At 43.1% G+C, this 15,511-nt stretch overlaps 2 protein-coding genes across 2 annotated transcripts; both read right to left on the bottom strand.

The window, feature by feature from the left end:
• Nucleotides 1-1,873: 1,873 nt before the first annotated feature.
• Nucleotides 1,874-4,467, bottom strand: LOC129457308 (CD5 antigen-like). Its single transcript, XM_055230714.1, has 6 exons — nt 4,239-4,467; nt 3,401-3,679; nt 3,126-3,280; nt 2,332-2,593; nt 2,087-2,175; nt 1,874-1,897 (listed from the first exon to the last, which is right to left on the bottom strand). Exons 1-6 carry the CDS (start codon nt 4,465-4,467, stop codon nt 1,874-1,876), a joined length of 1,038 nt encoding a protein of 345 aa, XP_055086689.1.
• Nucleotides 4,468-12,203: 7,736 nt separating this feature from the next.
• On the bottom strand, nt 12,204-13,642 carry LOC117389473 (trace amine-associated receptor 4-like). The gene is made up of 2 exons (XM_033987156.2): nt 13,452-13,642; nt 12,204-13,032 (listed from the first exon to the last, which is right to left on the bottom strand). Exons 1-2 carry the CDS (start codon nt 13,640-13,642, stop codon nt 12,219-12,221), a joined length of 1,005 nt encoding a protein of 334 aa, XP_033843047.1. The 3' UTR covers nt 12,204-12,218.
• Nucleotides 13,643-15,511: the final 1,869 nt, after the last annotated feature.

Below are 15,511 nucleotides of genomic sequence, written 5' to 3'. Positions count from 1 at the left end.
AACATCCAGAAATTTGAGGTACTCACGACGGATCTCGTTGACCCCCGGAGCCTTGCCACCGAGGAGCTTGCCAACCACCTGAGTGACTTCAGCCAGGGTGATGGACGAGTCCCCAGTCTCTGCTTCCTCCTCAGAAGATGGGACAGTGGGATTGAGGAGATCCTCAAAGTATTCCTTCCACCGTTCGACATCCCCAGTTGAGTTCAGCTGCTGTTCACCCGCACTGTAAACAGTGTTGGTGAAGCACTGCTTCCCCCTCCTGAAGCGTCGGACAGTTTGCCAAAATCTCTTTGAGGCTGTTCGGTAGTCCTCCTCCATGGCCTCCCCGAACTCTTCCCAACCCCGACATTTTGCCTCTGCAACCGCACAAACCAGCTATCTCAGGAGTCCCACGAGTCAACAAGGCCCGAGTCCTTCTTCAGCCTGACGGCATCCCTTACTTCTGGTGTCCTCCACCAGGTTCAAGGGTTGCTACCATGAGAAACACCACAGACCTTACGACCAGCTGCATTGACAATAGAGGTGGAGAACATGGCCCACTCGGAGTCCATGTCTCCATCCTCCCCCGGGATCAGGGAGAAAATCTCCCGGAGGTGTCAATTGAAGTCCCTGACAGACGGCTCTGCCAGATTATCCCAGCGGACCTTGACGATACGCTTGGGCCTGCCAGGCTTGTCTGTCTTCCTCCTCCGCCAGTGGATCCAACTCACGACCAGGTGGTGATTGGTTGACAGCTCAACTGTGACTAGCACAGAAGTCCAATAACAAAACAACACTTGGGTTCAGATCAGGGAGGCCATTCTTCCCAATCACACCCCTCCAGGTGTCAATGTCATTACCCACATGGGCAAGTCCTGTTGGCTAATGCTAGCTAGCTTGTGACTAACTGATAAACTGCTGGCTAATGCTAGCTAGCTTGTGACTAACTGATAAACTTTTGGCTAATGCTAGCTAGCTTGTGACTGTGATGTTATTTGAGAGGGACCTGTTTAACAGCACAGATCTGCTCATCTGTTGTAGTTCAGATAAGTCAGTTCTTTATTGTCAGATTGTGTTAAAACAAAGTTCAGATTAAAGTCTAAACAAGCCTCAGACAGAGCAGTGCTTACAGTTAGCATCTCACTCCCAGGGAATGTAGATGACATATTTATAACATTTTTTACCTAAAAGGAAATATTATAATTGTTCAATATTTCTTCACTTGAGTTTTCAAATTACATAAAACATTAGAACAAGATTATAAAATAAATAAACATGAAAAAGTCACATAATCACAGTATTTAAGAGAGTTATCTTTAAAAAAAAAAAAATCTGTTTAGCCTTTATGCCCCCTGCTGCTGAAGCAACGACACACACAGAAGTTCAAATGCCATATTTAAATGTTTTATTTGTTTTACAACTCATTTATTTTGAAAATCCACAGGTTTGTGTGATACAGACGTTTACTACACATTTAATAAACATTGGAGTTATTCTTATTCATGGAGTTATAAGGATAATATGGACACATGTATATGTAATATCTGTATAGAACACACACGTACCAGGCCGGTTTAACCAAAGTACAGAGCAACTCAGGACAAGTTTAAATTCACAAAAGGATGAGGATTCAAAAAGTTTATCAAAAATCTGCTAAAGTGTCCTATACAAAAATAAACACAAGCAAAAGAATTCTCACTTTTCACTTCCCAGAAGTCACTCTGTATTTACACAAATGTCCTGAGCACCAGGAGCTCACATTTGGACCGGTCTAAGTCCAGGTCTCACGTGGATCTGGACCGGTCTAAGTCCAGGTCTCATGTGGATCTGGACCGGTCTAAGTCCAGGTCTCATGTGGATCTGAACCAGTCTAAGGTCCTATGAGGTCCTCTCTCTAGCGCCTCCCTCTGGCCCGGACCTGAAACAACAGGAAACAGAACATCCACAGGTCACAAAACAAAGTGTAAACCAGAATTTAAACCAGACCTTAAACCTTAACCAGGACTAAACCAGATCTAAATCAGAACTAAACCAGGTCTAAGCCAGGTCTAAACTAGATCTTAACCTGGTCTAAGCCAGGTCTAAACCAGGTCTAAAGGTCCAGTACCTTGCAGTAGTAGTAGAGCATTGGAAGGATGTAGAGGAGCTTCAACAGTAGAATGAGCAGGACTCTGATGATCAGGGCTGAGTCTGAAGCTGCAACACAAAAGACCCAGATCAGTCCAGACCAGGACCAAGACCAGGACAAGACCAGGACCAAGACCAAGACCAGGATCAGTTTGTGTGACCCCATGACCCTCACATGACCCTGTGTGACCCTTGACCCTCACATGAGGCTGTTGCTGGACGTACCTCCCAGAGAGAGCTGGAGGCTGGGGCTCTGAGAGGAGAAGCTGTGGTTGAACACATGCAGGTGGTAAACACAGGTGTAGTTTCCTTTGTGGGCGGGGCCAGTGTCAGAGAACAGGAAGTGTGCGGAGTGATTGACAGCGGGCAGGGTGTGGTTCTGACCGAGGGGCGCCGTGGGAGAGAGGAGCTGGAAGGAGCCTCCCGGGTACTGTGGCTCCACAGAGCATTTGACCCTGAACTTTGACCCCAGCAGCACCCGGACCCCCTGCGGCAGGGCCTCGGAAACCCCGTCAGACACAGACAGAGAGATGACCGGACGATTCAGTAAGTCTGTGGAGAGAGATGATTGGACAGTGAAGAGGAGTGTGACGCACAGGAGTGTGTGTGACGCAGAGGAGTGTGTGAGACGCAGAGGAGTGTGTGTGACGCAGAGGAGTGTGAGACGCAGAGGAGTGTGTGTGACACATTTTACACCTGACACTCCTCTGGAGCAACTACACAAAAAAACATCTGAGGAAAAATGTTCATTAATATGAGCAGTTCCTTCACAAATAAATAAATAAGAATAAGACGAGAAAAAACATCTGAGGAACATAAAAATGTAAGATCAGACTTTTACCTGAACACTTCACCTCCAGACCCGAGGAAAAGGAGGAAGAGGAGGAAGAATCATCGACACAGTCTCTCACTGCAGACTTCTCCACACAGTTAGATGAGATTCTCCACACTGGACTCTGTGGAAAATCCTCTCTCTTTTCTCCATAAACAGCAGAGCCACAGTCCAGGTCTCTGCACACAGCAGCTGTGTCCTCCAGGACCCAGGGTCCATAGAGAACAGTTTTGTCCCCCCGGACCCAGTGTCTATAGGGCTTCATCCGTCTCCACTCTCCTCTGTGTCTCACCTCCACAGTCCCAGCACAGCGACTGGCCCCTCCCACCAGCCTGAGCGGCTCTAAACAGACAAGAGACAGAGTGAGCCCCGCCCCTTTACCTGAGCAGTGAGGCCCCGCCCCTTTACCTGAGCAGTGAGGCCCCGCCCCTTTACCTGAGCAGTGAGGCCCCGCCCCTTTACCTGAGCAGGTGAGGTTGACAGCAGCTCCAGAGGAGCAGGTCTCTGAGCCGGAGCGGGGACAGTCCATCAGAGCAGACTCATGGCCCTCACAGTGGAACGTCTGCTCCAGAGGAGAGAGCGCCCCCTGGAGGAGAGAAGGAGCCCCACAGCCCAGCTCCCTGCACAGCACCTCTGCCCCCTGCTGGTCCAAGGCCCCTTCACAGACCCAGGTCCAGGACTGGTCCCAGATCTGCACTGATCCTGAGCACAGACTGGGCCCCGAGACCAGACGCACCGAGTCTGTGGACACACATGTGTGACATCACCGCTCTGAGCCAATAGGACACACACAGGGCTGTGACATCACCGCTCTGAGCCAATAGGACACACACAGGGCTGTGACATCACAGCTCTGAGCCAATAGGACACATGCTGCATTCATCTGAGAGACGTCCTCCTCTTTTGTCCTGGTTTAGTCCTGGTTTAGTCCTGGTTTAGTCTTGGTTTAGTCCTGGTTTAGTCCTGGTTCACTTGTTACTAAACACGTGAGAAGTGAATCTCTCTGTAGTTTTCACAGTAAACATGACAGACACCAGTCTAAACTGTGTGTGTGTAGTGAGTGTGTTGTGTGTTACATTTGCTTTTGTGTGATTGTTGTTGTTCTTTTCTCTGTTGTCGACTATTTTACATCAAGCTGTCGAGGGACTGAAGATGGAAATGTTCCACGTTGGCTTTAATCTTTACATATTTACATTTTTAAATGTTCATTAATATGAGCTGTCCCTTTACAAAGAAATAAATAAGAATAAGACAAAAAAAAACATCTGAGGAACATAAAAATGTAAGATCAGACTTTTACCTGAACACTTCACCTCCAGACCCGAGGAAGAGGAGGAAGAGGAGGAAGAGGAGGATGAATCATAGACACAGTGTCTCACTGCAGACTTCTTCACACAGAAAGATAAGACCCACCACACTGGACTCTGTGGAAAATCCTCTCTCTCTTCTCCATAAACAGCAGAGCCACAGTCCAGGTCTCTGCACACAGCAGCTGTGTCCTCCAGGAACCAGTGTCTATTGAGCCCCATCCGTCTCCACTCTCCTCTGTGTCTCACCTCCACAGTCCCAGCACAGCGACTGGCCCCTCCCACCAGCCTGAGCGGCTCTGAACAGACAAGAGACAGAGTGAGCCCCGCCCCTTTACCTGAGCAGTGAAGCCCCGCCCCTTTACCTGAGCAGTGAGGCCCCGCCCCTTTACCTGAGTATATCTTTCTTTTGTTTCTGGGGCAGAGCAAAACAAAAGTTTCACTTCTGTCACCTGAACAAAAGCTTTAGTGCAGTTGTGGCAAAGTGGGGCCCACGAGCCAAACTAGGCCCTCCAGGGGCTCTAATTTAGGCCACAAGGGGGCTCTGAGATTTTAAAAATGATCTGTTTTGATTCAGTTTTGTCGTGAAAAGACTGTCAGGAGATGGAAGGAGGACAGTCCTGTGGATTTCCTCATTTTTAAATCATATATTTGTTTGCAGAGAAACCACAGACTGTATAAAGAAATAGACTAAATGTGTGTGACGTCACCCACAGCGTTTGGCTCCACTTAGTGATGGGACTTTTGGCTCTTTCATGGGATCTGAATCTTTTGGATCTGTTCTTTTCAAAGAGCCGTTCAAAAGACTGGCTCTTTTATTATTTATTTCTATGACAGAAGCCAATGTGAGAACTCATTTTATACAAACTAATGACAGAGAAAAGTGAGACCAAGGCTCAGATGTGTTTAAGACGGTTCAAACTGAGAGTGGGAGAGTTTACACTTTGGAATTATGAACATCTAAACTAAATGTTGGACTACAATATTAATAATAACGAAGAATCTGTTACTGTTCATATGATGATCTGTTTTTCTGCACAAGTCTCTCGCTCGTGTCGCTCTGATTCTGTTCTGATTCTTGTGTCAGTTCAGCATCAGTGTAAAAATCCACATAAATTAAAAAGAAATGTCACATCACCAGCTCCAGTCAAATGAAGCTCATCGAGGCCTGCAGTTATAGGGGCCAATTTGGAGCCATGTTCCATATTGGGAATTACGACTGTGAGTATCATAGCAACCAAAGAGCCAATCTTTAGTGAGGCTGCTCCACTGGTTTAGCAGGGAGCAGGCGCCTAGCAACACTGTCAATCAAACCTGTTGCTAACTCTAGTGAGAGAGACGTCGGGGAAAGAAGACGCCTCATTTGTCTGTTATTAATATTTCTTGATGTACAAACACAATAGTGAAAAAAACAAAACAAAACAGGATCATGTAAAGCGGGTTAATACAAACATTTTAAAACTAAAATGACTAGTTGATCTGAGTGGAGTGTGCATGTTCTCCCTGTGTTACTGTGGCAGAGTGGTTATCCTGGTGTGTGAGTGTCTTTACCTGAGCTGTTGTCTTCTGCCAGGAGCCCTGCACACACAAAAGTCATGTCACAAAATGGCGGTTGTTGGTCACATGACACAGAGCTTCACACAAAATGGCGGCTGTTGGGCTCATTAAAGCCACAGGCTGGTTTCATACGTCTGATGGAAACAGGAAACAGGCCTGGTCTGATCAGGCTGTGTTTGAGTTTAGAAACACTTTTTTATTAAATAAATGTACATTTATTTTCACATGTTCTGAGACAGTTTCAGACACACACGAGCCAGTTCCCCTAAGACTGAAGTAGCTGCAGAGTGAGGCCAAAAGACACTTTGACAAATAAACAGTGGTGGAAGAAGTACTTTCTTTTAATTAAGTAAAAGTACAGACACCAGAGCAAAGAAATACTCAAGTAAAAGTATCACATGAAATGGCTCTCTCTCTTTATAGAGAGCCATCTAACCCTTTGTCAAACACTAAGGTCATGATATTGTTGATTTAAGTATCCTAAAGTCATGTATAAAGCAAAGTGCCATGTATCACCTGTAAACATTCAAAGACTGAGATAAGAACAAGTTACTCCAGCCAAAAAGGAACAAAAGTGTTCAAATAGATTCAGAACCAAGAATATGGAACGAAACAGTGAAAGGAGTTCATTTATGGAGTTGTAACCCAGGTTAACATAGTGATCTTCAAAGTAAAAGAATGTTGATAAAAACAGTAATAAATGCTTTGATTAAAAAGTCAATAAATCTGTGATATGGTTCAAATTAATTTAAAAAGTGTATAATACTTCATTTCATGCTAAAGTATGTTACAAAGTTAAAAATATGTGAATTTATTTGTCTTTAGACTTTTATTTTGAAATTCACGTAGCTGTGTGAGAGCTTACACATATTTTATGTTGTCTATGACAGGATTTTAAAGTATGGTTTGAAAGAATCCAGCTAAATAAGAACTTTGGGAACCACGTGTGTGAAACAAGATGGAGAGTCTCCCACGGACCTTCTGAGCTGTGCATGCGCCAGGAACCCTGTGCTTTCTACTGGACACTGCACAGTTTTCATCAGAACTGGGAGGATTTACCCAAACTCCTGCACAACGGACACTGGATTAATACGTAGGAGAAAGAGACTTTATTCTGTGCAATACAGAGTGATTCAGCCTTTTGCTGAATTCATTTTAGTTTTGTACAGTTTTACCTTTTTATTTGTCTGACCATAACGAACGGTTGTGAAAGGGAATTTTACAATGATGGTTATTCTTGGTCGTAAACAACAAAACAAAATGGTTTAGACTTAAAGGGTAATTTTGAACAGAATAGAAAAGAACTAAAGATGATTTAAATTAAACAGAATTAACTCGACAGTATACATGGAGTATGAGGGTCACTTAAATAAAATAAATTATGCGAGCGCTACGAGAATAAAGTCGTAGCATTTCGACATTAAGGTCGTAATTTTACGAGAATAAAGTCATATTTTTATGATAATACAGGCTGCTGTGTGTGAGTGAGTGACCAGTGCGTTGTGTCTTATGGAGAATTTGGAGCATTTTGTTCAGATAAACTTTCAACTGGGGTTTACGCAGGATGAAATACTGTGTCTTTTAGTCCACCATCACCGCACTATCATCAGTATAAGTACTTTGAAGGGACACTGCAAGAGTTTGAGTTTGTTTAGTCGGAGGAACCAGACAGATTTGGAAGAAAATGCTTTATCTGAACAAAATGCTCCAAATTCTTCATAACGCACTGGTCACTCATTCACGCACAGCAGCCTGTACTCAAATAAAAATACAACGTTATTCTCGTAGTACTATGAGTTTATTCTAAAATTACGTCTTTAATGTCGAAATGCTTTATTCTTGTAGCGCCTGCATAATTTATTTGATTTAACTGATCCTTATACTCCGTCGTAACAATAAAACAGATAAGAGAAACTTAAACTAGAACTAACTAAAAAGGTTGCAAACGATTAATTTAGAAACTTAAAACTGAAACAAAATCTTTAAATCAAAAGAAAGGTTTAAAGTAAAAAAGGGTGTAAGAATTGAATAATTGTATGTTTAACGTTAATGTCTGTCCATGTATTTGTCCATTTACAAACTGTTCAATATAAGACGATAATTTAAACTTATTTCACTGGAAATGAAAAACTTTGAAATGTTTTATAGTAAGTTCATCATGTTTTATATTAAGTTCATCATGTTTTATATTAAGTTCCTGTGAAAGTTTCGTGTGGAGAAAAAGCAGACGGCTCTTTCTCCTCCGTTTCATTCATGTCTCGTATGTTTCACTTTATGACACTGTTCATGTCGTTTTATATTTTTGGAAATAAATCAAAGACAAACAAGTCTCACTTACCCAAAGTGTAGACGAACCAGACCAGGACCAGTGCTCCCAGAGCCATAACCAGGAACGAACCAGGACTGAACCAGGACTGAACCAGGACTGAACCAGGACTGAACCAGAACTGAACCAGGACTGAACCAGCACTGAACCAGGACTGAACCAGGTCTAAACCAGCACTGAGACGTGTCTTTAAGAGTTTCCTGTTTTAAACACATTCTTATCTCTTCATCGTTTGTGGGTTTTCTTGGTAAAACTAAATAACATCGTCATAATCTGATGTTTTTTATAATTCAAATATGTGTTTGAATGTTCACTTTTTTAAAACTGTGACTAAACTAAACCAGTGAGGAGCGATGTCCAGTGTGTCTGTGTCCAGATGTCCCCCACGGTCAGTCTCTGCGTTTGGACCATTTGCTGATGTGATTAAAGGTCCTATATTACACAAAATGGATTCATGTGAGCTGTAAGACGTGTTAGGATGTTGTTTTTTCATCAAAAACAGACCTGGAGTTGTGTTTTGTTTCATTCACACATGTTTGAGTAACACTTTATTATTAGTCTGTTACATCTCCAAAGCTCAAAATGCTCTGTTCCACCTTGTGATGTCATGAAGTGGTAGTTGTCAAGTGAACAGCTCCTTTTACCTTTAGTTCTGTAGAGATCGACAAATCCAGGTCTGAAATGATCCAAATGATTCAAGTGAAAGTTTAAAAACACAGCAGAGCACTTCCTGTTTTACCACATGACATCACAGAGTGGAACAGAGTGTTTTCTGTGTGAGAGAAGAAGAACATTATAACATAGATCATAAAATAACCAGACCAGGATCAGACCAGGACCAGACCAGGACCAGACCAGGACCAGACCAGGTCCAGACCAGGACTAGACCAGGTCTAGACCAGGACCAGACCAGGTCCAGACCAGGTCCAGACCAGGACCAGACCAGGACCAGACCAGGACCAGACCAGGACCAGACCAGGACCAGACCAGGACTAGACCAGGACTAGACCAGGACCAGACCAGGTCCAGACCAGGTCCAGACCAGGACCAGACCAGGACCAGACCAGGACCAGACCAGGACCAGACCAGGACTAGACCAGGACCAAAACAGGTCCAGACCAGGACCAAAACAGGTCCAGACCAGGTCCAGACCAGGTCCAGACCAGGACCAGACCAGGTCCAGACCAGGTCCAGACCAGGACCAGACCTGGTCTAGACCAGGACCAGACAAGGACCAGACCAGGACCAGACCAGGTCCAGACCAGGACCAGACCAGGTCCAGACCAGGACCAGACCAGGACCAGACCAGGACCAGACCAGAACTAGACCAGGACCAGACCAGGTCCAGACCAGGACCAGACCAGGTCCAGACCAGGTCCAGACCAGGACCAGACCAGGTCCAGACCAAGTCCAGACCAGGTCCAGACCAGGACCAGACCAGGTCCAGACCAAGTCCAGACCAGGTCCAGACCAGGACTATAACAGGAGTTGGAGTCCTGTAGTGTAGAATAGGCCTGTGCTCACACACAGTGGCCTGTTTCTATTCAGGGAGAGCTGATATGACAGGGGTCATCAATAGGCGGCCCGCGGGCCAAATCCGGCCCATTGGCCAAAGGTTTAACAATATAATATTTTTGTGGTGTGACTGTAGCACGAGGGCCGTGTGCTCCGTGTGCTCTGAAGTCTGCTCGTTAGGGTTAAGGTTAGTCCGCTCGTTAATGAGGAGCATTACTTTGTACTCTGTACTTTCTCCGTCGCCTCCGATCTTTTGGAGCCACTCGTCAGATCCTCCTACTGTTCTATACTGCTGTTATCCTCAGTGTGCTGCAGTACTGTAATGCTGTGTGGTACAGCTGCTTGTCCACATCAGTAAAGTCTGGACTTAAACACCTGATCAAGATCTGTTCTAAGACTGTGGGTCAGCCATTAGAAGGTCAGTATGAGGCTGCCTATCACAATAACACAATACGACTGGCAAGAAACATCATTTCTGACTCTAACCATGTTTTGAACTGTGAATATGCAATGCTTCCATCTGGGCGACGGTTCAGTGTTCCACGATTTAATAAGGTTAGGCTGAAGCATTCTTTTGTTCATCAGTCAATCCTTAAAATAAACAAGGAGCTTAATCCATAGCTATCAAAGTGCTAGAAAGTGAGTAAATGTGTGTCACTTGAATTAATGTTTGTATCGTGTCTGTGTCGCATGTGTGATGTTAATGTGAAGCAACGGAGCCACTGTTTTATGTGCAAGACAAATTTCAGATCTCTGATCTGACAAAAAGTATTAACTATCTATTATGTGCAGCAGTGATGTCGTCTTGAGTTGGTCATAAATATGAAAACAGGGGCCATTTAACATTTTTACAGAACATGGTCTGCAGTTGAAATCAGTTTGAGATCTGACATGTTTTGAAGCGTGTGCAGCTCAGAGCTGCTGTTCTGAGAATTGAACCACAAAGGTACATTTTATCAGAGTGAAGGAAACTCACTATCAGCCAGTATCACGCTCTCATATTTCACACTCTTACTGTGTTTTTCCATAAGTCAAGCAAATATATAGATTATACAATATAGAATAGGTTATAAAAAAATAAATAAAACAAAACAAAAAAGTGAAGAGTGAACAACAAGAGGATTCATCCAATATTATCTGTTCAGTTCAGTTGAGTTAAACCTTATTTTTTGTAATTGTAGATGTTTCATGACGTGTTTCATTAAGATCAAATGAGATGGGGGTGTTTTTTGTTTCCAGTTTATTAAATTTAAAAGTATCACAAAATGCACCACAGACTTGAGGGTTTGATAGTTCGACAGCTGCCGACTTCACTCCAAAGAGAAACTATTGGAGCAACTTCAGTGTTTTTTTAAGAGTTTTGGACAAAATATCAAATAGGCTTTTCCAGTAAAATATAATACTAGAACAGTTCCAAAACATGTGAGCTAATGAGGCTGACTGCTGTTTACATGTGTCACATAAAGGACAGTGTGAGTTTTGATAGATGCAGTCTATGCAACACTTTAAACTGAATAAGATTGAGTCAAATACAAACAGAGGAGGAGTGCTCATTCTCTGGAGCTTTTGTCCAGTGAATATCAGTAATGATCATGCCCAGGTCCTTCTGACACACATCTTGTAAGTGATGTAGTTTGGTGGTACAGTCCATAACTGACACAATATTATGAATTTTAGTCACCAAAGCTTTTTAAAATGGACAGAAATAGTGTAGATGCAGAGTCAGGAGGCTGATTTAGAAAGTAAGACAATGAGCTCTTAACTCATTATAAGACTTTGAAATGTATGGAAATTAAGAAATTATTACCTTCAATGAAGAATGTGAAATTTAGCACAGTGATTCTTCAGGCCGTCCCCGTCGAAAAAGTCTGTGAGGCCAAGTTTGTATTTTGCACAGTGTTGCCATGGCGATGCCTGGAAAAAACCCATGTTTTTGCATTATTTGCATCAGCACTTCCAATGTCTTTTGGCTGAGTTTGACGACAAGTGCAGCCCACAGCCCCAATAAAACAGAGGCAAGCAGCACGTCAGCGCCTCCCACAGGAGCGCCGGGTCGGCCGAGTGAGGCCCGTGAGGGCCGTGCTTCACACTTGTGGTTTGCTTTTATTATTATTAATAATAATAATAATAGTAATTTATTGATAATTATTAATGCATGAATCAAAATACAACTTTGAGCAAACACATAATATTATGATAATGATATTAACCATTTTCTGGTTAAATGCTCATAAATGTGGCCTTTGCACAATATGTTTTCTAAATGTGCCCTGGTGCTCTGGTCTTCAGTTTGAAACGTGACCTTTGACCTCTCACCACATCACATTCAAACTGATACAACTGAAGGTGTTGCTGCACATCACAAATCTAATCCACACTGGTCCATTATGAGAAGCCCCAGGACCCAGGAAAAAAAAAAGAAAGAAAGAAATCCAGCTTGGACATCCAGAGGGCGTCTATGGAGCGACTATATACAGAAACATTTCAAATTAAAATAAGAACATAGTGTGCAGGCTTGTTTTTTAGGTTTAATACATTTATTTCACATTTACATATACATTTTATTTTATAATTCTTAAAGTATCCTGCTATTCCTGGAGTTGGGCTTGAAAATCTGAAGTGTTACGATATGTTTAATAGACTTTCTAAACCAGGGGTAACTAAAAGCGTAGATTATGGGGTTTATACAGGAGTTGAAGCAGATGAGCCAAACCTCAACAACTCCAGACAAAGGGTCTAGGTGAGGGGTCTCAGCCGAGAGAGTAAATGCATAATATGGACTACAACAGATGATAAAAACGATGAGCAGAACCCCTAATGTTTTGGCTGCTTTTAGCTCCATTTTCTTTGCCCCTGAAGGCTGCAGACCCAGAGAGGTGATTTGAGATCTCAGGGCACGGGCCTGCGACACTGCAACGGTAAACACTTTCAAATACAGCACCGTGATGATCGTGAAAGGGCTCACCAAACTGATCACTATGTCAGCAATTCCTTCTTCTGGGTGTACTAACACAAACACACACTCGCCAACGCACGTGTTAAAGACGCCCGGCTGTTTGACAAAATCCCTCATGATCCAACTGACGTGAACAATAACAGAAATCCAGCAGATACAAACGCAGGCTTGAACACGTCTGATAGTCACTTTAGAGTGGTACAGTAAGGGGTCGCAAACGGCTATGTACCGATCGGCCGATAAAAGAATCATATTCCCGCACGAGACGCCGATCACCAGGTATCCGCTGACGAAACAGACGACGCACGAGAGGTCACCGAGCAGCCAGCAGCCCCCAAAGTAGAAGATCTGGAAGGGCATCTGGATTGAGCCAACGAGGAAGTCTGTCACGGCCAGAGAGAGGAGGAGGAGGTTAGTGCTGGTGTGGAGCTGCCTGGAAAATGAAAGAAATACAGTTTTATATGAAAAGCTGTTTTAATAACATCCAAAACATTTATCTTAAGGTTAGTGTGATGGATCTCTTCTAAATGAATAAATAAATGAAAAAAAACTCTGACTCAGTCTCTCACACTTACACACACTGGGTTTCCATGATTTTTGGGGGATATTACATTGACTTCCATTCGTTCCCTGGAGACTGATCCTAAACCTTAATCATAATCACTTCTATTAAAACACAAATTCATGATGTATATAGATTTTAGTCCCCTCAGTGTGATAAATACCTGCACATACACACATGTTTCGTCCTGGTTAACGTCTGTTTACCTGCTGCATTCTGCAAACGAAATACAAACATTCACCGTTTCTATAGTGCTATGCTATGTAACGTAAGTCAGCAGTTATTTGTGCCTGAAGTGTGAGATGGAGATGATGACGAGCAGGTTGAGGACCACAGTCATGGCCGTGATGGCAGATAACACGATGTAGATGACGGTGCTCTCCAGCTCTGGGCGTGGGCTCCTTCGGCAAGAGTTGTTGATCGTTGGGAAACACAGCTCGGCCTCGTTCGGTGCTTCCATGGTCTGATGTTCTGAAGTCATCACACGGGGAAAGCGTTTTTTTTTATAGCAGTGAGGTGTCTCTCCGCCCACTCTCAAAGGCAAAAACCTGTACGTCACATTCAACCATCTCAGGCGTCTGCGCTAGAACTTCTACAACTTAACTTCATAAATGAGAGAGCGGCTCAGTTGGTAGAGTGTTTGTCCGCTGAAGGCTCTAGACATAAACATCATCGGTAGAGCGGTCACATCCACTGACCCACAGGTTGGCGGTGTGATTCCAGTGTGTGTGTACACTGGTGTATGAATGTGTGAGCGGTTCCTCGATGTAAAGTGCCTTGAGAGTCTAGAGCACATGTGTCAAACTCGAGGCCCACGGGTCAAATGTGGCCCTCCACATCATTTCATGTGGCCCTCGACAGGGTAAACTCAAAGGTGTGATGGTCTTAAAATGTCATTTTTCCAGGACAAACACAGTTACACAGGTATATTTTACATCTAAGCAAATTCATATGCAATATTTGTTACTTGAATAAATAACAAACACAAAAACAGTTAATTAACAAGTAAAAAAAAAAGTAGTTGGATTTATTTTGGATCTGGCCCATTGAGAGCAGTCATTTTGCTGATGTGGCCCTCAGTGAAAATGTGTTTGACACCCCTGGACTAGAACGTGGAAGAATGCAACAGAAAAAACATGTCCATTTACCATTTACCATGTACCGTGCTGGTTTAGAGCACACAACATGTTTGAAGTGGACTGTGCCGAACCCAAGCCTACGGTGTAGAATTTGTACCATAGACTGTATAAAGACGTGGACTAAGTGAGTCACCGACAGCAGCTCCAGACAAATGAAGCTCATCGAGGCTAGAGCAGTTATAGCGGTTCATTTTGAGTATCATAGCAACCAAAGAGCCAATCTGGAGCGAGGCTGTTGAAGGTAACGCCCCTTCCCGCCCACACCACTGGTTTAGCAGGGAGCAGGAGCAACCTCAGGGAATGAAGGCGCCTGATTTGTCTGTCCTTAATGTTCATATCTTGATTTACAGACAGGTTGGCTATGTCCATTTATATATACAGTCTATGTTTTGTGCACTTAAGGACTGGCCTGCTAGATTTCTGGCTCAGAAAATTATGTTCTGCAAATTGAACTTTTGCCAAAACACAAATAAAATAGGAGCATGGGAGTGAAGAGTCATTGGCAAACAAATGTTCACATATTGTATCTTGGGCCTCGTCTCTAGTCCCACCTGGACCTTGAACCCCTGTTTAACGGCAGCAGTTCAACGCTTTTTCTTAAACTCATGTCTGCTGATCAAAGGGTCGATGTTTTTACTACTTCAACTTCAAACTACTACTACTACTACTACTACTTCAAAAAAGTAATTGTAACCCAGGTTAGCATAGACTTTCAAAGTAAAAGCTTGTTGATTAAAAACAGAAATAAATACTTTTGATAAAAAGACAATAAATATGTGATATGGATACAATTAATTTAAAAAAGTCTAAAATGTTTTATTTCATGCAGATATACGTTAAAATGTTTAAAAAGTGAATTAATTTGTCTTTGGACTTTTATTTTGAAACTCACGTAGCGCGTGAACCACGTGACTAGCAGGAGCCAACCGGATTGTTTTGGTTTTTCCTCTGCTGGACGAGGGAGATACAGACAGCACACGCAGAGCTGCTGCAGAAAGGAGAGAAGGAGAGACAAACATTTGTCTAAAGTTGAGAAAAGTGATATTTGTAAACTAAAAACTTGATAAGAGAATATTTTGTTTTTCAACCTGTCCCTGTGTGGAAACGGTTTGATTTTTGTGATGAACGGGACTTGGTGAGTGTAAAATAAATGTATTTTATTTTATTTTGTGCAATGTAATCACCTTATCAAGAGAATGTAATGCAAAAAC

Source organism: Periophthalmus magnuspinnatus, chromosome 21 (genome assembly GCF_009829125.3).
Source record: "Periophthalmus magnuspinnatus isolate fPerMag1 chromosome 21, fPerMag1.2.pri, whole genome shotgun sequence".
NCBI lineage: Eukaryota > Metazoa > Chordata > Actinopteri > Gobiiformes > Gobiidae > Periophthalmus > Periophthalmus magnuspinnatus.
Note: the sequence above shows the minus strand (reverse complement) of the source record. Positions and strands in the feature narration are given on the sequence as shown.

What these genes read in the sequence shown, in the direction of transcription:
- LOC129457308 (XM_055230714.1), bottom strand. Translation starts at nt 4,467, where the DNA reads ATGGGGCTCAATAGACACTGGTTCCTGGAGGACACAGCTGCTGTGTGC. An exon ending in TCTGGAGGTGAAGTGTTCAG is followed by an intron (nt 3,680 to 4,238) that starts GTAAAAGTCTGA and finishes GTGTGTCCACAG; the next exon opens with ACTCGGTGCGTCTGGTCTCG. An exon ending in TGCTCTACTACTACTGCAAG is followed by an intron (nt 1,898 to 2,086) that starts GTACTGGACCTT and finishes CTGTTGTTTCAG; the next exon opens with GTCCGGGCCAGAGGGAGGCG.
- LOC117389473 (XM_033987156.2), bottom strand. Translation starts at nt 13,642, where the DNA reads ATGACTTCAGAACATCAGACCATGGAAGCACCGAACGAGGCCGAGCTG. An exon ending in ATCTCCATCTCACACTTCAG is followed by an intron (nt 13,033 to 13,451) that starts GCACAAATAACT and finishes TTCATTTTCCAG; the next exon opens with GCAGCTCCACACCAGCACTA.